At 44.9% G+C, this 25,447-nt stretch overlaps 1 protein-coding gene across 1 annotated transcript in view; it reads right to left on the bottom strand.

The window, feature by feature from the left end:
• NEDD1 (NEDD1 gamma-tubulin ring complex targeting factor) overlaps positions 1 to 25,447 on the bottom strand; it is a 109,886-nt gene that overhangs the window by 62,956 nt on the left and 21,483 nt on the right. Inside the window, exons 2-3 of the mRNA XM_075344745.1 lie at positions 21,948 to 22,091; positions 5,865 to 5,959 (exon numbers count right to left, since the gene is read on the bottom strand). Of these exons, the coding sequence (XP_075200860.1) occupies positions 5,865 to 5,959; positions 21,948 to 22,091 (239 nt within the window). The remainder of the gene's footprint in view (positions 1 to 5,864; positions 5,960 to 21,947; positions 22,092 to 25,447) is intronic.

Here is a 25,447-nt window from a genome sequence, read left to right as displayed (position 1 = left end):
TGTTAGAGGTCCAGGATGGGACGAACTGACCCATCTTTTTTTTTTTTGGCGACCACGATAGGTTGGAATAGCCTTGAACCTCTCGCCGTCCGGAACAGGTACCAACACCCCCGCCGTTTGGAGGGAGTGGATTGCTGAGGAGAAGGCCTCGTGGTGTTTTGGAGCGTTTGGGGGGGTTTGAGAGAAAAGACTGACCAGGGGATCGGGTCCAGAATTCAATGTGGTAACCGGAAGACACAAGGTATCACACCCATTTGTGGTCTGAGGCGGTGGCCCAGATGGAGAGGGACGAGACTTCTCGGTCTCTGTCTAGACTGCCAGGACGAGGTAGACTCGGGGAGGGCTGAGAAGGTCGGGCCCTGCGTGTCTAGTAAAACAAAACAAAAACAACATCCTGGGCTAGAGTTGGGGGAGGGAGGTACTCTTTTCCTCCCGTGGCGTCAGACAAAAAAAAAAAGAGCCTGTCCAGACGATCGGCAAACCATCGGTCTGGAAAGGAGTACTGTGAGAGGCTTCTTAGAGACCGAGTCCACTCTCCATTATCGGAACCAGAGGGCCTTATGGATGGCTATGGTATTTGAGGCGGCAACAACTGCGCAGGTAGCAGCGCCGAGGGAGGCCTGCATGAGGTACTCTGCCACCGCAGCAATGTGAACAGTTACATCTGTGAGGGTCTGAGGGAAACTGGTAGTCCTGGTGCCTGTGCGACCCACATGGAAGGGGAGAGGGACCCGCGGCCTCGAGGCAGAGTGATCGAGCTGCTCCACTTGTCTGTCTGTCGGGTCCTTGAAGGAGGATCCATCAAGTAAAAGACAGGAGGGTCTTTCAGGCAGGCGGAAGCCGGGTGAGGGTCCACCGAGGCCGGATCGGCCCAGCCCTTAGAGACAGCTAAGCCAAAGGGGTACCGGGGCTCCATGAGTTTACGGATACCGAAGCGGCGTCAAAAAGCAATTTTTTTTTTTAAGGTTTCTTCACTTTTTTAAAGGAGACCACAGGGTCAGTAGTAGTGAATGGGAGATCTTCCACATGCAGAGTTTTGGTGGATTGCTGCAATAAGGGAGTCCATCGCAGCTTGATCGCTCAGGGAGGTTGAAACCAAGGAATCATCCCGGTACAAACATCATTCCCCTTCCTCCGGCTACTCAGAGACCGCAGAACATGTGGGAGAACCCCATCTGTGTACCCCAGAGGGAGACCCATGGGGGTCATGCCCTTTATCTGATCTGCAACCGGTGAAGCAGAGGGCTGATTCTTATCAGAAGGACCCTCTATAGAGGTGTCATCAGGCTGCGTTCTTGTCCAGGGGCCCCGAGGGGTGTAGGACGATGTTGCATAGCCAGCACCAGGTTCTGGGAACTGTGCCCATTCTGGGGGACTGGGAGCCGTAGGCTCTGGGCTGGCAGCGGTTGCTGCGGTGGTGGCGGGAGGGGGGGGGAGCTACAAAGGCACCGGACTCACAGACGGAAGAGTTGCTATCAGCCCCTAGTAGCTCAGCGTGGCAGGATACATTAATAGTCTTATAGTTGTTGCTGTAGTTGTGCAGGGCATAAAACATGTGACTGCAGCCCCTGGCTGATGAACCACAAACTCTGATTGTCATGAGGGAGCAATGCTCTGCAGAGTTAATATGTAAGTGAGGCTATAACTCACCCAGAACCCTGATGACCCCTTCCCCCTCCTGCGTCACAGTTCCTGTGGGAAGGAGGAAGCCAGCTCTGAGAGACGCCCACAGGCTCTGATCACAACAAGAGGGAGCAATGCTCTGCAGCAATGCTCTGCAGATCCTGTGTGAGGAGGGTTACGCGCGCTTTCGTGAGGGAGCGTGGCTTATCGAGTGTCGTAGGGGGCAGAGCTTAGCTCTGACAAGAAGACATGAGAAAATATAATAAACAAAAAATGGTGGGAAAGGACTCCCCTTCCCCCCTCCAGCCCTGTACAACAATGGTGGACAGAAAAACCTCTATAAGTGTACCGCAGCTGCGGGTGCACTTAGTCCAGGGAGTTGTCCCCTCCCCCCGCCACAGGTGGAATGCTATGCAGGTGTCTGCAATCACAGCCCATGTGCATCCAGTCAGTGTGACCTTTGCTCCAATTTCCTGTCAGGGAGCCAAATCTCAGACCATGTGCATCCAGTCAGTGTGACCTTTGCTCCAGTTTCCTGTCAGGGAGCCAGTGTGCAGATTCTGACGCCTGCTGTGCCCGGTCATAGAACGTGTATCAACTCAGAGCCTGCCAGAGGGACTGAGGAATGCTCTGGAAAAATCGGAATTCTCACCTCAGCTCCTGTGGAGATGGCAGTCTGGTCACGCTGGTGTGGAGCGAATATCAACTCAGAGCCTACAAGAGGGGCTGAGGAAGTTTTCATCTGCTCTGGGCTCTGAAAAATCAGTGCCATGAGACCTTTCGTCCAGTGAGTAACAGCCCAGGATCCAGCGTCGCAGGAGGGGGTACGGGGAGGCAACACTCCACGTTCCCGCCTGTTGATGGTTTTGGGAAATCGGTCCCCGAAGGAACCGTCGCCCTCTAAAAACAAAAAATTCTTGCTGCAGTAGTCTGCAGAGATGTGCCTCCTATAAACACTAAGCTAAAACTGAGGTTGCCTGGCCCGGCCAGGGGGTGTATACTGCAGAGGAGGAGCTATGTTTTTGCATCTACTTAGTGTCCTCCTATGGATGGGCAGCATAGCACCCATGGTCCTGTGTCCCCCAATGAGGCGTCAGAGAAATAATGGTTTGTCTATCACACATTTAATTCTGCAGAACTTGTGTATTTGTCAGTCAGACCCGGTGATTTGTCAGTTTCAATTTTTTGGAAGTGGTGCCGTAATTACTGCTGTGTTAAGCAGGTGACAGTTAATGGAAAATGAATGGTGTTCTTGATCATGTAATCTGTCAAGGGATTTTCTTGTATGAATACTATGGACAGGTGATAACCTGCTAAGCAGTGGGGGTCACTGTGATCAGAAATTGAGAACAGCACTTGAAAAAGCTCCATCCTTCATAAGGGGGCATTTTAGAGTCTGTTTTTGAAAGGGGCCTAGTAGTTGAACACCCAGCAATCAGCAAGTTATCACCTGTCCTGTGTGATAATTTGCAATGCTGGATATAAACTTTTGTTAGTGAAATTTGTCTGGGTTGCTGGCTACCTGGGGGAGAGGAGAGGTGGGCAGATCTCTACAGCATCGTGCTTAGCTGCTCCTGACCCACCACTGGTGGTTTCTGGCTCCCTGCTGTCCCCTTTGTAGCGCCTCTTGGCAGTCTGACCTCATGGTTTTGCTTCCGCTCTCTTTTTCTCCCTGCACAAGTCTCATTTCATGTGCTCTTTTCTCCTGGCTCCACTGAATAAGCTCCGCCTCTTTGTCTGATTCATCAGTGGTTAATCTCACCAGCATCTCGCTCCATTGATCCCCTGATCTATCCATCATGGGAAAGGTGAATGGTGGTTTCCAGATCCCTGAATCCCTATAGAAATAGCTACATACTGTAGGCCCCCAATGTATTAGCCCAAGCCCAGCTGGACATTTGTCCTTTATACTCTCTTCCCCTTTCATGTAAATATCCTGATTTGCCCATTGCGCACCTCCCTACACCCACAAAGTAAAAAGCTGCCACTAGAGATCTCCCCACCCATTTTCAGGCTGAAAACCTGGCCCGCAGAGTAGATGGGTTGTCTTACCCTCTTTTCTCACCGTTTCCTCTGCGCCCTCCAGGCAGGCAGACTCCCATTGTGTCTGCCCTGGTGCTCCTAAGCTTCTCTCTGGCTGAAGTGCAGCGTAAGCTACGTCAGCTAGAGACGGGTGTCTATGAAAATACAGTGGAGGTGGGGGCTACATAGGGGAGGGCTAAGGTTGCTGCAGGGAACTAAAATAAATGTGCACATGGAAAAGGCTATCAGTGCCGGGGCCCCCCACCCACTGAGCTCCATAGCAGTTGCGTGGTATGGCTGGATGGGTGGCACGCCACTGATCTTTTGCATGTGCTTGCTTTTTGGGTGTGAAACTAACAAGTTTTCCTCGTTCTGTTTTTTTTTTGGGGGGGGGATAAAGTACTGAGGGAGTAATTTAAAAAATAAATATTTTATTTAACGGACACATTTAACTTTTGAATACCTGATGTAATAGTTCAACTTAACTTTACACCCCGCAACCATACTGCATGCTGTTGCAGCATTTTCACTTCTAACAATGTGGCTAGGTGTACATGTTTTTCCACAGTTTTTTGGGTTCGTATATTGAGCCTCAATGGAAATTTGCTAGCTGCCAATACAGGAGAAAAAGCTGATTGAATTAATACTTGATACTAAAGGGGGCTTTACACGCTGCGACATCGCTAATGCGGAGTCATTGGGGTCACGGAATTTGTGACGCACATCCGGCCGCATTAGCGATGTTGCTGCGTGTGACACCGATGAGCGATTTTGCATCGTTGCTAAAACGTGCAAAATCGCTCATCGGTGACATGGGGGTCCATTCTCGATTATCGTTACTGCAGCAGTAACTATGTAGTTCGTCGCTCCTGCGGCAGCACACATCGCTATGTGTGACGCCGCAGGAACGAGGAACCTCTCCTTACCTGCCTCCCGGCCTCTATGAGGAAGGAAGGAGGTGGGCGGGATGTTCCGGCCACTCATCTCCGCCCCTCCGCTTCTATTGGGCGGCCGCTCAGTGACGTCGCTGTGACGCCGCACGGACCGCCCCCTTAGAAAGGAGGCGGTTCGACGGTCACAGCGACGTCGCCGGGCAGGTAAGTATGTGTGACGGGTCTGCGCGATGTTGTGCGGCACGGGCAGCGATTTGCCCGTGTCGCACAACAGATGGGGGCGGGTACCCACGCTAGCGGTATCGGGACCGATATCGCAGCGTGTAAAGTAGCCTTAACGCACAAATACACAAAAAAAAAAGACATGTTTTCAAAGCAAGCCCATGGTTTTGCTAAAGCACTAAACTGTTTTGAGCTTACCACCCAATATTCTTAGAAAAAATGGTCTCATAGGGAAATAATCCCTCTGAAGTTTGTAAGTTATCCCCTAATTATGGAATTAGCAATAGCCTTCCAATGACGGGAAGCCAACTCCAGGGACCTCAAACAATCCCAAAAACCGGGGCTCTGAAGAGCACCATGCGAGTAGAGCTGTGGTCTATCTTGCATTCCCCTGCTCCGTTCATTCTAATAAAGTGCAAAAAACAGCCAAGTTCAGAGATACCATTAAAAAAAGAATGGAGTGGCAATGCGCTTGATCCACCTATGATATATTCACATAGGGGATTCTTCAGAGTCCTGGTTCTCGGGCTTGTTGGAGGTCACAGTGACCAGTAAGTTACCTCATATCAAATGGATAGAGTATAACTTCCAAACTTGAGAAAACTCCTTTAAGGAAGATATCAATGTACATGGAAGTTAGAGAAATTAAAAATCTGTCAAGGAAGAATCTGATTGAGAAACCTTTGCCTTTTACACTGGATGCACAAATATCAGCTGTTTACACGCGAGCTGGACAACTGATGAATGTGATCCTGCACTTTTAGCACTACTCCAACATCTATAGGCAGGTTCTAAAAAATACAAAAAAAAAAAACCTCAATGCAACTTTTTTGATCCAGTTCAAAGACAAATAGACCAAGAGTTATACTGGTGGATGGAAAATGATCTGTTAAAGCCAGGAGGTCAGTTATGGCTTTGAAAAACAACACTGAATGGCCCCACAGATGGAAAAGAGGCCTAAAAAAGATTTCACTGTATTTGCTACACCCAAATATATAACGATGACAGAAAATATCATACAACATATCTTTTGATAACCAAGTTTCACAAACGTTCTATACATATAAAAGGAAATCGGCAAAACAACAATTCCAATATACTTACCCCCTCTGCTAACTCTAGAAGAGGAACAGGTTTGGACTTACAACTTGAAACAACAATTTTATCACCACTGCCAGAAGCGGTGACCAGAAAATTATCTGAGCATATAGTTAGGGACCATACAAAGAAAGCTGTGAAATTTGTTACTGACAGTGCAAAGGAGGAGTGCCGGCATTAACCTGCATTTCTATCAACAAAGGTCAGTTTTAAGTTCAAGTACAAAGAATGAAAAGCTGACGACAGGCCAGATAATCTCTGAAATGGCCAAAACCTCTAAATGGCAAAAAATAGAATTTGCTAACTTACTATTGCCTCAGTACTCTTGATCTTAAACCTTCACTTTGATTGAAGTTCAAAGCAAAGGCAACCACAGTGCTGTATCCGGAGAAATACACCAACCTAAATTCAGGAAATATCTAAGCAAGACTGTTCAAGCGCTATTTAATAAGCGATAAACTGGGGCACATCCCATAATAAAATAACATAAGAAATATAAGCGCTTTGAAGGCCATTCTTCACAAGACATAACTATTCTATCACTGTAGTAATTACAAAAAAACAAAAACTCAATGTTTTTTTATTAACAGTTATTTTCCAAAATTTTAAAAAATTGCATAAAACCATATCAACAAGTGCTTAGAAAAATAAAGATATGGGGAGAATGCCTTTGAAAAAACTTCATTATAGACTTTAAGGGCACGTGATCAGGATCCGCTGCGTCCTGGACGCGGTGGGTCCTGACCTGCGAGTGCTGTCCGCAGAAGACCGCAGCTGCTCACGCCAACGATCCAACCCCGGGCAGTTGCGGTCTCTCTCTTCTGCGGAGAATACTTGCATATTCGCAGCAAAGAAAAAGGAGCCAGCACGATCTGAAATTGGCATGCATCATATAAAAAGTGAAAATTCACAGATTTATTCCAACTGTATTATAATAAAAAAAATGAGATTTTTAGCAAATAACTGATCAATTTTTTGAGCCACCCCTGCCAACGTCACGGCAAATCTCAATAGGGGGGTCCTACTCTATATTCTGTATTTCATGTGCCATGCGGCCTCCTAGATAAAGTTAAAAGCAGAACCATAATGGAGCACACATACCTGTAACCTGTATATAGCCGCTTCCATGTTGCAAAAAAGGCAATTGTGAATAGAGGCCAGCCCAGGTCCCAGTATGTGGAGCAAGCTCTACACATACCAGGACTATATCAGAACTGACCCTCCCAGTGCCAGACTGCAACCATTGATAAAGGCGGACCAGATCCAAGAATGGTGCTTAATTAGCATTGCCTGTGGAAAGGGGTGAGGCAACTGAATCTGAACAGCTACCAACAGGAGGAATACATTGCAAACCAAACTCAGGCGTGCATGGTATGGTGATGGTCAGTCACCAGAAATTGTAGCATAACTACAGTATTGAGATTTGCCATGACGTTGGCAGGGGTGGCTCAAAGAATTGATCAATTATTTGCTAAAAATCTCATTTATATTACAGTACAGTTGGAATAAATCTGTGAATTTGCACTTTTTATATGATGCATGCCATTTTCAGATCGTGCTGGCTCCCCTCTCTCTATATTCGCAGCAAAGAATTGACACGCACAGTGGGCATGGGATTTATTGCGTTGACCAAAAAAATGTAATTCCGGCGTTTTCTTTTTCTCATTATTACCAATCAAATTACTTTATTTTATATTTTGATAGATTGGGCATTTCTGAATGAAGAGATACCAAATGTGTTTATTTGTTTTTTTATTTAATTGTTTAATTTTCAATGGGGCAAAAGGGGGATGATTTGAACTATTGTTAATAAAAATATGTAATATTTAAAAAAAAAATGGTTTTACTTTTTAGTGTTTTTACTAGTTCCCTTACGGGACTTAAAGCTACGATTGTCTGATTGCTTGTGTTGTACAGAGCACAAATGCTGACTTGCTGCGCACGCTGACGTTCAGCCGGCATTCACAGGAAACTACATCATGACAGTGACAAGGGTCTTCAGAAGACCCCTGGTTGTCACGACAACATATCGGCTCCATGTGATCATGTCACAGGGCTGCCAATAGGAGCGGGGATTAATGCGCTGTTGGAGCACATTAAATCCTGGTATCAGAGAATGACCACCTCCTCCATACAGCATAAGCTCCACATAGCCTCCTACATACAGTGTGAGCCCCACATAGCCTACGACATACAGCGTGGGCCCCACATAGCCTCCTCCATACATCATGAGCCCCATATAGCCTACGGCATACGGCATGAGCCCCACATAGCCTACGACATACAGCATGAGCCCTCACATATCCTCCTGTATACATTATGAGCTGCACATGGCCCCTACATATACACTTTATGAGCCCCACATAGCCTCCTATATACAGAATGAGCCCATAAACATATGGGGGGGGGGGGGGGGGGACAAAAATAAAAAAACAAAAACACACACTCGCCTCTCTCCAATTCCCCTGATACTGCACTGACCCTCTGAACAGGCGTGCCGATATGACATCATTGCGTCTGCTGTCTCATACGATGATTGGTGGAAGATAGAGCCAGTGGCGCCTCTGCCTCCATTGTATTTATCGCTATCTGAATCCTAAGCCATGTGCAAAATGATGTCAGTAGAGCTGCTCTGGAAAAACGTATGCTTAACTAATGGCTATTAGCAGGACTAGGACTATTTCCATGACCACCAGTTGTAACACACTATTCAAAGGGTGGGCTTAGCAGACGTCAGAAGCAGAGGTCTTCCATAAATCCTCTATATTATCGGGGTTCTTTGGTAAAATGTTGTTCATTTACCCAGCAACTGCTCTGATTAGAGGTTATTGTGGAGACTAATGGATGTAAACACTTTGGCCCAGATTCATTATTTGCATTATGCCTTTGTCACTTTTGTTTGTTGTCTTGAAGTATTTGGTGGACTTTTTTTGCGCCTTTTTTTTTTTTTAATGGCAAACTTTTGTTCCATCATAGGGGACAGGGTGAGGCGACTAGGGAAGACGACATATGAGGTCATTTACCCTCACTGCTCCACTGCACATGTATGGTTGCCAAAAAGGGTTTACTAAAAAATTGGTTATTGCCTGATATCTCCTCTATTAGGGAGATACTAAATCAACTAAAATCCTTACTGAGGATTGAAAAACTAGAAACAGAAAAGGAACCAGGAGAAGTTAGTGAATAGTTTTTTCAAAAAGTGGAAGGCGTTTAGTCTGATACACTTCAGAGAGAAAGACATAATACAAATTGTAGCTGCATTTGTGCATACTGAATGGTATATCTTGGAAGATCTTCTGGGCCGGTTGGGGAAGCTGAAAGTATAGCAAGGAGCAGTCTATCAAAAGTTGTTTGGGCTTGATAAGGAATCTGTAAAGCTTACGGAACAAGAATTGAATATGTTCATTTGCATGACGATTGGTTCTTATAGTAATGCTCTAAATAACATGGATGTGTATATGCCTTTTTCCGGTTATTCTTCTGTTGATGTAAAGCTGAGAAAATTAATAAATAATGTTTAAAAAAAATGGCAAATTTCATTCAATAATTGTGTAAAAAGTAAAAAAAAAAAATCTTTATTATTGTCTTAAACCTTTTTTCATTACACTTTAGTGCAAAGCGTAACACATTTCATGAGATCACGCAAAAATTGTGTCAAAATACCTACCATACATAACATCACTACATTGGACAACTGCAGTACATTTGTGACAAATTATGAATCAGGCAAAATCATTTGCAAGCCCTAAACATCAGCCACAGTGGCAAACTAAACAAGAAAACGGGAACATAAGGCATGTGACTGATTAGTTGTAAATAGTGTGATCATAAAGGCAACGGATTCCTGTGAAACATGTTGCGTTCTTTTAGTTTTCTTTGAGAGAGAGAAGAGAGAGGAGAGGGACCCCATCATCACCGCAGACACGCAGGCACTACCGCCCCATCATCAGCGCACACACGCAGGCACTACCGCCCCCATCATCATCGCACACACGCAGGCACTATCGCCCCCATCATCACCGCACACACGCAGGCACTACCGCCCCCATCATCACCGCACATACGCAGGCACTACCGCCCCCATCATCACCGCACACACGCAGGCACTATCGCCCCCATCATCACCGCACATACGCGGGCACTACCGCCCCCATCATCACCGCACACACGCAGGCACTACCGCCCCCATCATCACCACACACACGCAGGCACTACCGCCCCATCATCACCGCACACACGCAGGCACTACCGCCCCCATCATCACCGCACACACGCAGGCACTACCGCCCCCCATCATCACCGCACACGCAGGCACTACCTCAGTGATGTTACCGCTGACAGCGCGATTCACTTCAGTTTTTGCGTATAGCTCACAGAGAGCGGCGGTGTTCTACAGACGCTCCTGTCAGCTTCCGATGTAGCAGAGCTGAAAGTGTTATGGGACCTCGTGTGGATTATGTCGGACCTGGAGGGGAATTTAGGGATTAATAAAGTGGTGAAAGAGGGTTTTTTTTCTTTTATTCAAAATAAAGGATTTTTTCGGGTGTATGTGTTTATTTACTTTCACTTACTGGTTAATCATTGGGGGTGTCTCATAGCCCATCGCTGCCAAAAAGTCCTAGGTTAAACATGGCAGGCGTCTGCCATTAACTCCTTATTACCCAGATTGTCACCGTACTAGGGCAATTCGGGATGAGCTGGGTAGAGTTCCGGGACTGTCGCATCTAATGGATGCGGCAATTCCGGGCAGCTGCTGGCTGATATTTTTAGGCAGGGAGCTCCCAATAACGTGGGGCTCCCCATCCTGAGAATACCAGCCTTCAGCCTTGTGGCTTTATCTTGGCTGGTATTAAAATTGGGTTAGACCGCACGCTGGTTTTTATTTATTTTCCTGCATGATATAGACTCGCCCACCGGCGGCTGTAATTGGTTGCAGTGAGACAGCTGTCACTCAGTGTGGGGGCGCGTCTGACTGCAATCAATCATAGGTGCCGTTGGGCGTGGAAGCAGTGAATACGAGATGGAATAATGAGCGGCCGACATTTTCAAAAGCAGGAGAAGACGCCAAAACAGTGTGACAGCTGTGCAGTGCCGCGCCGGTGAACGGTGAGTATGAGAGAGAGAGACAGACAGACGCCGAGAGACGCCAAGAGACAGACGCCCAGAGACCGGCCAGGAATGCTTTTAAACGATTTAGAATGTTCTGCTGGAGATGCTGAGCATGCTCAGTAGAATGTGGCGGAATCTTGCACTGGAATCAGTCGCCAAATGCATGGCGATTGAATCCAGCACCATAGACATTCATTATGCCTCTTAACGGATCCCGACGGAATCCTGCGGAGTGCGTTTTTTAACACAAACAAAAAATGTTACATTATGCGTTTCGTCAACCTGACGAGCACTGACCGTAACCGATAAAACAACTGATGCGCTGTAGGGCGGATGCAACGCAAGACCATCCGTTGCATTCCGCCCTTAAGGGGAACCAATCACCAGGATTTTCGTATATAACCTAAAGCCAGTGCTGTACTGGCACTATCCGTCTGATTCTCTACATACCATTAGTGGTCAGCTCGGATGTTTAGGTTTTAAAATCCAAGAAAGTGAAGTTTGTAAAATGAGCTGCTTGTTGAGTGACAGCAGCTGAGGATCAGATAATATATTCATAGTTATCCCCTCCTTCTGTTAAGAATTAGCATAATCATTATATAAACGACTCACTTTGACCAGTAGGACCTGTTGTGAGGTCATACCCATGTGACCTGGTATCCAGCTTTGGTGGCTGAGGCCCCGCCCCTTCTGGTCACATGGGTATAACCTCACCACAGGTCCTGCTAGACAAAGTGAGTAATTTTTATAATACTTATGCTAATTCTAACAGCGGGAGGGGATAACTATGCATATAGGATCTGCTCCAGTGCAACTGCCACTCAAGAAGCTGCTCATTTTACAAACTTCACTTTCTTGGTTTTCAAAACCTAAACATCCGAGCTGACCACTACAGGTATGTAATCAGCCTGATAGTGCCAGTATAGCACTGCCTTTAGGTTACATGCAAAAACCCTGGTGATTATTTCTCATAGGCTTTTATTAAAGGGAACCAAACGGATTCCTGCAACGGTTACTGTAATTCCTCAAGGCGGCGGATTACAACGGATGCTGCACAACGCAAGTGTGAAAGTAAACTTTAAGAAAATGCAAACTAAAAGGCGCAAAAAAAACAAGCATTGAATTGGGACCTTTGAACAAAGCAGAAAACTGCAGGTTCATTGAATTTGTAGAGCTACTGCAGAACAGCCATCAAAAGAATCAGACCTGTTCTGCAGTACTCGGTAACAGCCGCTACATATTGAAAAAAGCTGCCCGATTCATTAAGTGCCGCTGAATTAATCAGGTGTGTCTGCTACCCAGCATATTCAGCTGCCAAAAATATACGTCAGCCGTACATTTCTGGAGTAAAGTTTCTCTACTTTAGTGGCTTAGTTCATGGTGAATGACAACCATGCTCCTTCCATATCACAGTAGTTATTCTGGCATACCTGGCCGGGACTGGCGCGTAAACGACAAATGACGCAATATTTTTGCTCAACTGGCAAATTAGACTAAAATATTGTGACTTATTAAGTTGCTTACACCAAATTTCTGGCATAAGCACCTTGATCAATCCGCCACAGTGTTTACATCCTTCCCCTGCAGAGTAATATCAGCTGATGGATGAGGAGCCATGTGTCAGACTCCAACTTATAACGACGACCTACCCTAAAGAGAAGTCAGCAATATTACTTGACCGGACAACCCTCTAATTTTCCTATATGTAGATTACCTAATGAAACTTATGCTTTACACTCTAATAATGTGCATGCATGCCCCTTTTTCACATGTATACTGTCATGGAATAAATGGCATAATAATAATAATAATAATAATAATAATAATAATAATAATAATAATAATAATAATAATAATAATAAAAAATAATAACTAACTGCTGTGAAGTCACCAAAGCCCTCCAGAGCCAGAATTATAGAATAGGAAAAAACATACTTTTTGTAAAAAGGGAAACCACAAGGAATGTCCTCATTTTGTTTCTTAAGGTTGAAAACTATTTTTTACTTTAAAAATAAACTGGAACTTGTATGTATTACAATGAAAACAGATCAACAACCAGCAATTGCTTTCCTACATTGATGGGCTGTCCAGTGCTGCTTTTATGTCTTTATTGCATAGTGTAGTGATGTGTAATCGTTTTATTAGGCTATTCGGAGTCCACGGAAAGGAAACAAATGTGTTTTCTAAACAGAAATGGTCCATTGCCCTAATACAAGTTGACGCCTTTTCCATCAATGACTCATTAATGCAGCAATCACTGCACAGTGTGCCCAATCCATTTACTACTGCCTTACTTAAAATATAAGCAGATAGACGTATACACAAACAGATCAATCCACAAGAAGTGGATCCAGAAGGAATGAGGAGTTCAGATCTTACCAAACATGGGCATTTTTAATTCTGTTCTTATGTTAGGGTTTTTATTTTTTTAAAGAGTATAAGAATTTTCATCCTTGTTTGGTCTGTATGTCCGTTTTTACCATCAGTCTTTATCTCGTGCTAAATACAAAACTTCCATGCTTGTCTTAACCATGACTACAAAGTTAAAAAAAAAATAAATATATGGACAGATAGTGGATGATATACAGATGTCAATGTGCCATTTGGACAGAACAGAGTATGGCTTCTATGGGTCTGCACTATCATCGACTTGCTATTGTGCATACACACTGCTTTTGTGCGCACAGATAATGTAGGAATCTGTGGACTTCAGAGCAGTGTTTTCACCCAGATCCCTACTTATCAGAAACACTAAGAAATGCCTGCAATATACAGTGTGTCCACCTACTCCTGTCCCCCACCATAAAATTGAGAACGGCGGACGCTATAGGCATAGCAGTGGTGTCTAGGTATAGTAAAAGGAAAAGATATCAGCACATCCAACGTAAAATAATTTCTCTTTATTGTCACGTAGTATTAAAAAAGTCCATCCATATTTAGAAGACCATGACACATTTCCTACGCAAAAGAGCGTCCTTAATCATAGGCTCTTGTCCTTCTATTCAAGTTATAGTTCACCAGGTGGACTTCGTATAGTTGCACTCCATGGATGTGTGGTGACCTATTCCATTGGGCGTGTCAAGCTTTCCTCCACCTCGTCTGTTAGGTATAGTAAAGTAGCCATGCGCTACACAATGATACCACCTATAGCGCCACCCGGTGGAAAACAACGGAGTTAGCATTTTTATCTTGAAAACGGAACGAGATAGAGAAAAAAAGTGAATTACAAAGTTGTAGGGCATCATCAATTCAATACGATTCGACACTTTGCATACAGAAATGCTATGATAGGAAACTCATGACCCCCCCAAAACATTGAATGCTGGTCACGCATATGGAGCTCATTTAACTGCTCAAAGTGGCCACCGTCAGCCACTTGCCATGCAATATCTGGACTCTGGACAGCATACTGTACCTTGCTGCACATTGTGCAATATGGTAGGTGACACGTTTGCACAAGCATCTGTGATACGTCGTCGTAGGTCCTGCAATGTTCGTGGAGGGGTCGCATACACCTGATGTCTGATGTGACCTCTCAGAAAGAAGTCCAATGGGGTCAGGTCAGGTCAGGTGAGCATGGAGGCCACTCCACGGAGCCACCATACCCAATGACTTGTAGGAAGGTCTCCATGAGGTATCGCTTCACGTCCGCAGCCTTGTGAGTTTTACACGTCCTAATCATAGCATTTCTGTATGCAAAGTGTCGATTCGTATTGAATTGATGATGCCCTACAACTTTGTAATTCACTTTTTTTCTCTATCTCGTTCCGTTTTGAAGATAAAAATGCTAACTCCGTTGTTTTCCACCAGGTGGCACGATAGGTGGTTTCATTGCGTAGCGCAATATATTATATTATATATATATTTATATTACACTTCTGTTTAATGTGGGAAAATGTGGGTCAGGTTTTGCGATCTATTCCGCCCCTGTATGGCTGCCTGGCCTTCCTCCCCCATGTCGCCGTCTTAGATGTTAATTCCAATGCAGGCAGACAGACAGGTAGGAATAGATAGCAAAACTCAACCCACATATCCCTTCCTGTTGCACCTATCTATCAAATAGCAGTACATTGCTGGAACTTTACTTGCACATATACAGTATTTGAAATAAAACATCCAATCCCTGAACAAAAGCTACGCTTACATTCAACATCCTAGCTAGAATATAGCACTGGCTTTACTTTTTATATGAAAATTCTGATGGTTGGTTCCCTTTAATTTACTGCTAAAAGTCTTTTGGGGTATGTCTATCAGCTTTGCTCATCTACAGGCTGAGGTTTTTGCCCATTCTTCTTTACAAAATAGCTCCACCTCAGTGAGATTGGATGGAGAGCATCTTTGAACAGCAATTTTCAAGTCTTGTCACAGATTCTCAATGAGATTTAGGTCTGAACTTTTGTATGGGCCATACACACACACACACACACAGATCTAAATCACCCATTATTTTTCTAGCAGTATACTTAGGGTTGTTGACCTGCTGGGAGGTGAACATATTTCCGCCAGTGTCAAGCCTTCAAGTTTTTTGCAGCCTTTGGCCCTGTGCGCACTGGAAAATGGAATTTTCTCAAGAAAATTCCGCAGGTATTCAAAGATTACCGCACCCGCGGTAAAAAAAACGCGGCAAACCGCACCCGAAAACCGCATGCAGTTTGCCGCGGCATTGTTCGCGGTATTGCCGCGGTTTTGCATGTGCTTTATTGCATTCAATGCAATAAAGCACATTGAAGAAGAAAAAAAAAAAAAGTCATTTCATTCTGAGATAGAGAAATAGACTGAAGAATAGATAGAAGAATAGTAGGACCCCCCCGAAAGTAAGACAGGGTGGGGGTTACGGGGGGGTCCTTCAATGTAAGGCCTCCCCCGAATGTAAGGCAGGGTTGGGGGGCCGCTGTGAAATGTAAGGCCCTTACCTTTGGGCCGCCGCTGTCCCCTATTGGGTCCCCAGGCTCCAGAGGTGTCCTCAGGTGCAGCTGGGCGGGTCCAGCGCTCATGGGGTTAACTCGCCGTGTTAACCCCGCAATCCGCCCAGCTCAACAGCTCATTGGCCGCCCCTGCTCCCCACGTCACCGCCGGCCCCTGGCTCGAGCGCTGATTGGCCCAGCAGCTCGGGCTGTAATTGGCCGCCCCAGCCCCACGTCACCGCTGTTTCCCTGCTGATTGGCACAGCGTTCCCTGCAGCACAGGCCTTCCGCACCCACAGCCGCACCGCAGAGGAAAACGTCCAGCATTTAAAAACCAAGTAGGGAAACATGTACTGTATAGGGTATGGGGCTGTGTGCAGTGGGATACGGCACTGTTATGGGGTGTGGGGCTGGGTGCAGTGGGATACAGCTCTGTTATGGTATGCAGGCAGAGGGTATACGGCAATTACCGTACAGTACCGTACCGTAGTGTGTTACTGTTACCGTACTTTGATTTGTTGTCTGCTTTCCAGTTGAACGGTCATTTTTTTTCGGCTAATGTAAGACCTCCCCCGAAAGTAAGACAGGGTGGGACTTTTTGGGGTAAAATTAATGTAAGACAGGGTCTTACTTTCGGGGAAACACGGTAGACAGAGGGATAGATAGAAGGATAGATAGAGGGATAGATAGAGTCCCTGTTAGCACACTGCATTTCCCACGGTCGGCAGTGAGTTCACATTACCGGCCGTGGGAAATGACCGGTAATTACCTCTGCTGTCTCGCTGCGAGGCTGCATTCATTCAGCGCTGTGACAGTGTCAGTCGCGGCTGGATGTAAGCAGCGCAGGACCTGTGGATTACGTCGGAGCTTTGTTTCAGGAGGGGTTAAAAAAAAAAGGGTGAACGAGGCTTTTTTTGTGTTTGATTTAAAATAAAGGATTTTTCGGTGTGTGTGTTTTTTCACTTTACTTACGGGTTGATCATGTCAGCTGTCTCATAGACGCTGCCATGATCAAGCCTGGAGTTAATGGCGGTGATCCGCCACCATTAACTCCTTGTATTACCTTGACTGCCACTGCTACACGGCTGCAGGAAGAGCCGGGGACACGCCGGTGCTGCCGCATAATGCATGCGACAGTGCCGGGGCAGCTGCGGCTGATATTCTCGGCTGCGGGAGGGGGAGTGAGGCGGGGGACATTAACCCTGCCCCTCTCCCTCCCCAGCCTGAGAATACCGGGCCGCCGCTGTGTGCTTACCTCGGCTGGACTGTAAATATGCAGCGGAGCCCACGTGCTTTGTTTTCTATATGGGTGTGATCTGTCTGTGGGTGTGATCTGTCTGTGGGTGTGATCTGTCTGTGGGTGTGATCTGTCTGTGGGTGTGATCTGTCTGTGGGTGTGATCTGTCTGTGGGTGTGATCTGTCTGTGGGTGTGATCTGTCTGTGGGTGTGATCTGTCTGTGGGTGTGATCTGTCTGTGGGTGTGATCTGTCTGTGGGTGTGATCTGTCTGTGGGTGTGATCTGTCTGTGGGTGTGATCTGTCTGTGGGTGTGATCTGTCTGTGGGTGTGATCTGTCTGTGGGTGTGATCTGTCTGTGGGTGTGATCTGTCTGTGGGTGTGATCTGTCTGTGGGTGTGATCTGTCTGTGGGTGTGATCTGTCTGTGGGTGTGATCTGTCTGTGGGTGTGATCTGTCTGTGGGTGTGATCTGTCTGTGGGTGTGATCTGTCTGTGGGTGTGATCTGTCTGTGGGTGTGATCTGTCTGTGGGTGTGATCTGTCTGTGGGTGTGATCTGTCTGTGGGTGTGATCTGTCTGTGGGTGTGATCTGTCTGTGGGTGTGATCTGTCTGTGGGTGTGATCTGTCTGTGGGTGTGATCTGTCTGTGGGTGTGATCTGTCTGTGGGTGTGATCTGTCTGTGGGTGTGATCTGTCTGTGGGTGTGATCTGTCTGTGGGTGTGATCTGTCTGTGGGTGTGATCTGTCTGTGGGTGTGATCTGTCTGTGGGTGTGATCTGTCTGTGGGTGTGATCTGTCTGTGGGTGTGATCTGTCTGTGGGTGTGATCTGTCTGTGGGTGTGATCTGTCTGTGGGTGTGATCTGTCTGTGGGTGTGATCTGTCTGTGGGTGTGATCTGTCTGTGGGTGTGATCTGTCTGTGGGTGTGATCTGTCTGTGGGTGTGATCTGTCTGTGGGTGTGATCTGTCTGTGGGTGTGATCTGTCTGTGGGTGTGATCTGTCTGTGGGTGTGATCTGTCTGTGGGTGTGATCTGTCTGTGGGTGTGATCTGTCTGTGGGTGTGATCTGTCTGTGGGTGTGATCTGTCTGTGGGTGTGATCTGTCTGTGGGTGTGATCTGTCTGTGGGTGTGATCTGTCTGTGGGTGTGATCTGTCTGTGGGTGTGATCTGTCTGTGGGTGTGATCTGTCTGTGGGTGTGATCTGTCTGTGAGTGTGATCTGTCTGTGAGTGTGATCTGTCTGTGAGTGTGATCTGTCTGTGAGTGTGATCTGTCTGTGAGTGTGATCTGTCTGTGAGTGTGATCTGTCTGTGAGTGTGATCTGTCTGTGAGTGTGATCTGTCTGTGAGTGTGATCTGTCTGTGAGTGTGATCTGTCTGTGAGTGTGATCTGTCTGTGAGTGTGATCTGTCTGTGAGTGTGATCTGTCTGTGAGTGTGATCTGTCTGTGAGTGTGATCTGTCTGTGAGTGTGATCTGTCTGTGAGTGTGATCTGTCTGTGAGTGTGATCTGTCTGTGAGTGTGATCTGTCTGTGAGTGTGATCTGTCTGTGAGTGTGATCTGTCTGTGAGTGTGATCTGTCTGTGAGTGTGATCTGTCTGTGAGTGTGATCTGTCTGTGAGTGTGATCTGTCTGTGAGTGTGATCTGTCTGTGAGTGTGATCTGTCTGTGAGTGTGATCTGTCTGTGAGTGTGATCTGTCTGTGAGTGTGATCTGTCTGTGAGTGTGATCTGTCTGTGAGTGTGATCTGTCTGTGAGTGTGATCTGTCTGTGAGTGTGATCTGTCTGTGAGTGTGATCTGTCTGTGAGTGTGATCTGTCTGTGAGTGTGATCTGTCTGTGAGTGTGATCTGTCTGTGAGTGTGATCTGTCTGTGAGTGTGATCTGTGTGTCTGTGTTCTATGTCTGTGATGTGTGTGTGTTTACTCTCTCCTCCGCTTCCTCTTCCTGTAATGACATCACTTCTCTGCAAAACCGCAGGCAAGTGATGTACATTACCGGAGGTAAACCGCGAAATACCGCAGGGAATAACGCAGGAAAACGCAGTGAACCGCACAGAATTTGCTGCCTGCGTTATTCCCTGCGGGATTTCACGATTACATTGGAGTCAATCCCGCAGCAAAACATGCAGCTGTCAAAATCCGCCTAGTGCGCACAGGATTTTTTTTCCCATAGGTTTTGCTGGTGATTCACTGCAGAGATGTTATGAACATTTTCTGCAGCGAAACATGCAGCAAATCCGCAGAAAATCCGCGGCAAAATCCGGTAAGTGCGCACAGGGCCTTTAACAGGTTTTCCTTCAAGATTGCCTGTATTTAGCTCCATCCATCTTCCAAACAACTTGGACCAGCTTCGCTGTCCCTGCTGAAGGAAAGCATCTTCTCAGCATGATGCTGCTACCCCCATGTTTCATGGGAGGATGTTTTTTTCAGGATGATGTGCAGTGTTAGTTTTCCTCCACACGTATGATTTTGCATTTATCACAAAAAGTTATATTTTGATCTAATCTGACCACACACCTTCTTCCACATGCTAGATGTGTCACCTACCTGGCATGTGGAATATAGTGGTCTGGTCAGTTAGACCAAAGCAGAAAAATTTAAAGGGAACCTGTCATCAGAAATTTAGTTTTAAACCTAAAAGTTTCCCACTCTGCAGCTCCTGGGCTGCATTCTAGCAAGGTTCCTATAGTTTTTTGTGCCCCCTTTGAAACCAAATTAAATACTTTATAAAGTTCTACCTTTTTGTCTGCAATTCTTGTAAACTATCCATGGGGGCGGGCTCTCTGGTGTCCGTTGCTGTCCCTCCTGCAGATTGACGCAGTCCCCCAATGCTCCATTTCATATCTCAGGACGCCGCCCACTGCACCCGAGGTGCCGCGCACGTGAGGACCGCTGGTGACGTGGTTGCAGGCACCAGATTATGGGCGGCGCTGTGATTGCATCGCAACTGCCCGCCCATAATCTCGTGCCCGCCCTTTCCCCTCTGCCTCCAGTGTTCTGCGCAAGCGCTGGCCAAATGACCCGACATCACCTCCTTCCCATCTTACCCTGCAGCAGGAAATAGATGGGAGGAGCAGAGCAGGCCACCACAGTTTACGATGAGGCGCGGAGAGGATCTGAGTGACGTACACAGTAAAAAAAAAAAAAAAGTAAAATCAAACAAAGACACACATTGTCTTCTGAAAAGTGAAAAGCACTAAACGTTTTGGTTTTATTTTGTAACCTGTGGTGGCCTGCAAGCAGCAGAGAGCCAGCCCCCATGGATAATTTATAAGAATTGCAGACAAAAAAGGTAGAACTTTATAAAGTATTTAATTTGGTTTCAAAGGGGCTACAAAAAGTACAGGAACCTTGCTATAATGCAGCCCACGAGCTGCAGAGGGGGAAACTTTTAGGTTTAAAGCTAAATTTCTGATGACAGGTTCCCTTTAAGCTAAATGCAAAACGCTATGTGTGATGAAAAACTTGTGCTGCACATCACTCTGAAAACATCATACCCACCATCAAACCTGGTGGTAGAATCATGCTGTGGGGATGCCTTTCTACAGCAGGGACTAGGAAGCTGGTCAGAGTTGATGGGAAAATAGATGGCGCTAAATACAGAGTAATCCAGGAGTAAAACCTGTTAGAGGCTGCAAAAGACTTGAGAATGGGAGGTATGTTTACCTTCCTGCAGGACAACAGCCCTAAACAAACCGCCAGGAAATGGATCAAAGCATACTCATGTGTGTGACGGGACAGTCACAGTCCTGACCTAAATCTTATTGAGAATCTGTGACAAGACTTGACAATTGCTGTCCATAGACACTGTCCATCCAATCTCACAGAGCTACAGATAGTTTCAGAGAATAAGCACAAATTTCAGCCTTTAAATGTGCACAGCTGCTAGAGACATACCCCAAAAGACTTGCAGCAGTGATCGCAGTGAAAGGTAATCCTACAAAGTATTGACTCAATAAAAATGCTTGACTGAATTTTCAGATTTATATTTTTAAAACATTTAGAAAACCAGGTATCATTTTCTTTACACTGCAAAAATACTTGTTACTTAGTGTTATTATATCACATAAAATCCCAATAAAATATTTACGTTTGTAGGTGTAGTGCGAAATTTTAAAAAAAAATTCCCGTTATGAATATTTTTTTAAAGGCAATGTATATTATGACAATAAGGCAAAGGGGTTTTTTTGAGTCACTTCAGTTTTTAAGTGATTTGCTTTTTGTTTTTGTTTTTTTAAAAGCCAAAAGTAGGTAATGGATTCTAACAAAAACTTTAAAGCTACAGCAGCAGTTTTGCAGAAAAGGCTGTGTTTTACGTTACTCACAGGCTGAAAAGCTATATCCTGTTTTTTGAGCTAAAGACCAAAGTGAATCCATCAGGAAGAAGTGCTTACTTTGTATTTCCCATTAGTTTGTGATGAAGTCCTGACTTTGGCTTAAAACTGCATCAAAAACTGTGTGTGATACAGGCCTTTTGGCTTTTTTTTTTGGTCTTTACCAAGGGGTAGGTCCTCACAGGGCAATTATGTAGAGCAGACTTCTATACAACTCCCCACTCAATAGTGCCCAACAAACTATAAAACTGTATCAACATCTGCTGTAAACTGTGGAGACTAGCAGCACAGAAAAAAACGGTCACAATGACTGCCAAAAAACAAAAGGTCCAAGTTGTATAGAAATCAGTCTAGAAGCATAGACGCTAACTCACACTACTAAAAATCAAGCTTACAATGAAATGACATTTCCAGCGTGATGTTATGCAGCACCATCCTGGTAAATAAAGTACCCCCTCCCAGAGCCAGACTACTGCAGAAGGTAATGTGCACCTGTCAAAGGATACTGTTACTGCTCCAACACAAAGATGATACAGGGTGTGTGGTACTGTGGGGATTGAATTGCTCCACCACCGTCATGGATGAGTAATCCCATATTTTAATATCATCACCAGCTGAAGCGAATCTGATGTTATCCTGCATTGTGGTCCCTGAAAGAAAGAAAAAAACAAAACAAAAGTGGCTTTAACCATTTACAGCTAATTTTGAAGACTACATACAGTTAGATCCAGAATTTTTTCTTTAGACAGTGGCACAAGTTTTGACATTTTATCGTAACCGTTTACCTAAACATATTCAAGATACAAATATATAATCAATATGAGCTTAAAGTGCACACTCTCGGCTTTAGGAATTACAGCTCTTTCTAAAGGGACCAAAGATAATAGGACAATTATCTCCAAAGCCCATTTAATGAGCTGCATGGGTCATTCCGTCGTTAATCCATCATCAATTAAGCATGTAAAAGGTCTGGTGCTGATTCCAGGTGAGGTATTTGCATTTGCAAGTTGTTGCTGTATACTCACAATGTGGTCAAAGAAGCTCTCAATGGAAGAGAAACAGACCATTAGGTTAAAAAAAAAAAATCCATAACAAATATTTAGGGGTGGTCAAATCAATTATGCAAAAAGAGCACACTGGTTAAATTAGGAATCACAGAATCTACCCGACTCTCTCCCTGCTAGACCAACATATTAAAAAAAATCCATGAAGGTCCGAAGTAATCTACGGAATCTGACTTAGTCCAGAATGGAAACCGTTAAAATGGAGAATTAAAAAATAAATACAAGAGACTCCCTCATTCACCAATCTATTAGAAAGTAAAGTACCCACATCCAACGTAATCCAGGAGTTCCCACGCCGTTCCTTGATTACCTGCATCGAAGTCTATAGAGACTCAGAACAAAGTTCCATAGGCTTTGAGCAGCAGCCGGTTCAGGCGCACACTGAATTCTTATGACTCTGGGACTGTGATGAGCGGTGATGACAGGAACGTCACCGCTCATCCCTCTGATAGGCGATGAGGTCAGGAATGTAATCACTTAGAGTGATAAGCAGTGATGTCAGGATATTACCACTCATCACTGTGATAACCGATGAGGTTCCTGACATAATATTTTTTATTTATATAGCGCCAACATATTCCGCAGCTCTTTACAATTCAGAAGGGACATGTACAGACAATATGAGACAATACAAAATAACAAAATTCAGATACCAAGAGGAGTGAGCTTACAGTCTATGTGGAAATAGGGGAGGCACAAAAGGTGAATGGGGAAAAAAGCTTGTCATATATGGGCCATCCATCGATTTAATAGGGGATTGAAAACCAGCTGCGTGGACCGATCGTCAGCTAGAGTTTATACATACAGAGTGTAAAAAAAGTACATGGAGAGAAATGGAATCAGAAGATACAGGGGACAAGAATTGGAATATTTATGGAGGGCAGAATGGGAATAGATTAGATGAGTGAGAGGTGATAGGCTAGTCTAAACAAATGCATTTTTAGGGCCCACTTAAAGGTGTGGATGTTGGAAATTAATCAAATTGTTCTTGCCAATGTGTTCCAGAGCCTAGGCACAGCTCGTGAGACATCATCGCTTATCGCACTGATGAGCGGTAATGTTCCCAATATCACCACTCACAGTCCCCAGGTCAGCAGAGTTCAATGTGCGCTGGTACTGGCTGCTGCTCAAAGTCTATGGAGCCCCTCGTTCAGAGTCTCTATAGACTTTGATACAGGTAAGAAAGGAACAGCGTGGGGACTCCTGGATTAAACTGGATGTGGGAACTTTACTTTCTAATAATTTGGTGAATGAAGCAGTCTCTTGTTTTTATTTCTTTAATTCTCCTTTTTATGTCTTTCAGGTTTCCATTGTGGACTTCATTGGATTCCCTGGACTACTTTGAACTTACATGGATTTTTATTTTTTTTAATAAATTGGTGAACCAGGGGTAGTTGGGGAGTGATTATAATATATTTTTTAAATACATTTTTTTGTGTGTTTTTTTTCTCTTTACATTTAATGGGTTAGTAATGGGGGGTGTAGACATCTCTCCATTAATAACAACAGAGCTTGATGCCAGCTGACATCAACCTCAACTACCATTACCCAGACAGCCACCACACCAGGGCAATCAGGAAGGCCAGAATTGGCGCTTTTGGTAGATACGCAACTTCTGGGGCGGCTACAATCTGCTATTTTATGATGAGCTGATGGGTTTACTTTAGCTGGTTATCAAAAACAAGGGGGACCTCACACAGTTTTTTTTTTTATTTAAATAAAATAAAAAAACAAACCGCAAGGGATCCCCTCTATGCTTGATAACTAGCAAAGGTAAAGTAGACAGCTGAGGGTTGCAGCCTGCAGCTGCCTTCTTCAGCTTTGCTAGTTATTAAAAATCGGGAGACCGCACGTTGTGTACAAGCTATGTAGCTATGCATCTGTTATCTACTGTGTTTCCTTGAAAATAAGCCCTACCACGAAAAAAAGGCTTAGCAAGAATTTTTGGCTTTTTTGGAGTAAGGCTCAAAGGTAAGTCCTACCCTGAAAATAAGCCCTAGTCGCGGTTCAATAATGACGTGTCCATGCAGCTAAAAAAGTTAAATACTGCAGGACACTTCATTAAAGAAACAGTCACCTCCAAAACAGAGAAGAAAGAAGACCGAAGACCATGCAATCACACTCATCAGACCCCGACCAGACAGAACTGTGGTGGGAGGCATCGAGAACCTGTTGTGTAAAGCTCGTGGGCAGTCACACACATACTATGGGGATCTGGGAAGCAGTGTAACGCAAGGACGACCTGCGCTGGAACACATCGATGGTCCTCACACTCCACTGCACTGTGTCCCAGGCCCCCCTGCCAGCTGGAAGCAATACGGTATTACCGGATAGTGTGTGTGCATGTGCGTGCGTGTGAATACCAGCCTGAAGCAAGGGAGGACAGCTGCTGGGAGCGCCCACTAAGAATCGCAGAAGGACCTGGGAGCAACGCAGACATCCGGGGTCTGGTAAGGATGATTCTCCTCTGCAGTAAAACTGATCCAGCAACACGATTTTTCAGCTCAATACATTTAGAGGGATACTGTATTTATTATTATTATTGGCTAAAAATAATTCAGAGTTTTGTATTAAAAAAAAAAATAAATAAAAAAAAAAAAAATTCTCTTATGCCAGCAGAAAAATAACCATAACACATTTCTCCATCGATGGAGCTATGTGAGGGGTTGTTTTTTTTTGCAAGTCGCACCATAATTTATTAATTTAAATTTTATATCAATACCATTTTGGGGTACATGCAAGGGAGGGAAGTGAACTGACCAAAATAAAATAGCAATTCTGGCCTTTTTTTAACGTATGGTTTAAATAAATTTTTGTAATTTGAAAGAGAACACTTTTACAGACCTGACGATATAAAATGTTTATTTTTTAATTTTCAGATTTCTTTTTTTAAAACAGGGAAAAGGGATGATATCAAGTGTTTTTGTTGTTTTTTTTTAAAA

Source organism: Anomaloglossus baeobatrachus, chromosome 4, assembly GCF_048569485.1.
Source record: "Anomaloglossus baeobatrachus isolate aAnoBae1 chromosome 4, aAnoBae1.hap1, whole genome shotgun sequence".
Classification (NCBI taxonomy): Eukaryota; Metazoa; Chordata; class Amphibia; order Anura; family Aromobatidae; genus Anomaloglossus; species Anomaloglossus baeobatrachus.
Note: the sequence above shows the minus strand (reverse complement) of the source record. Positions and strands in the feature narration are given on the sequence as shown.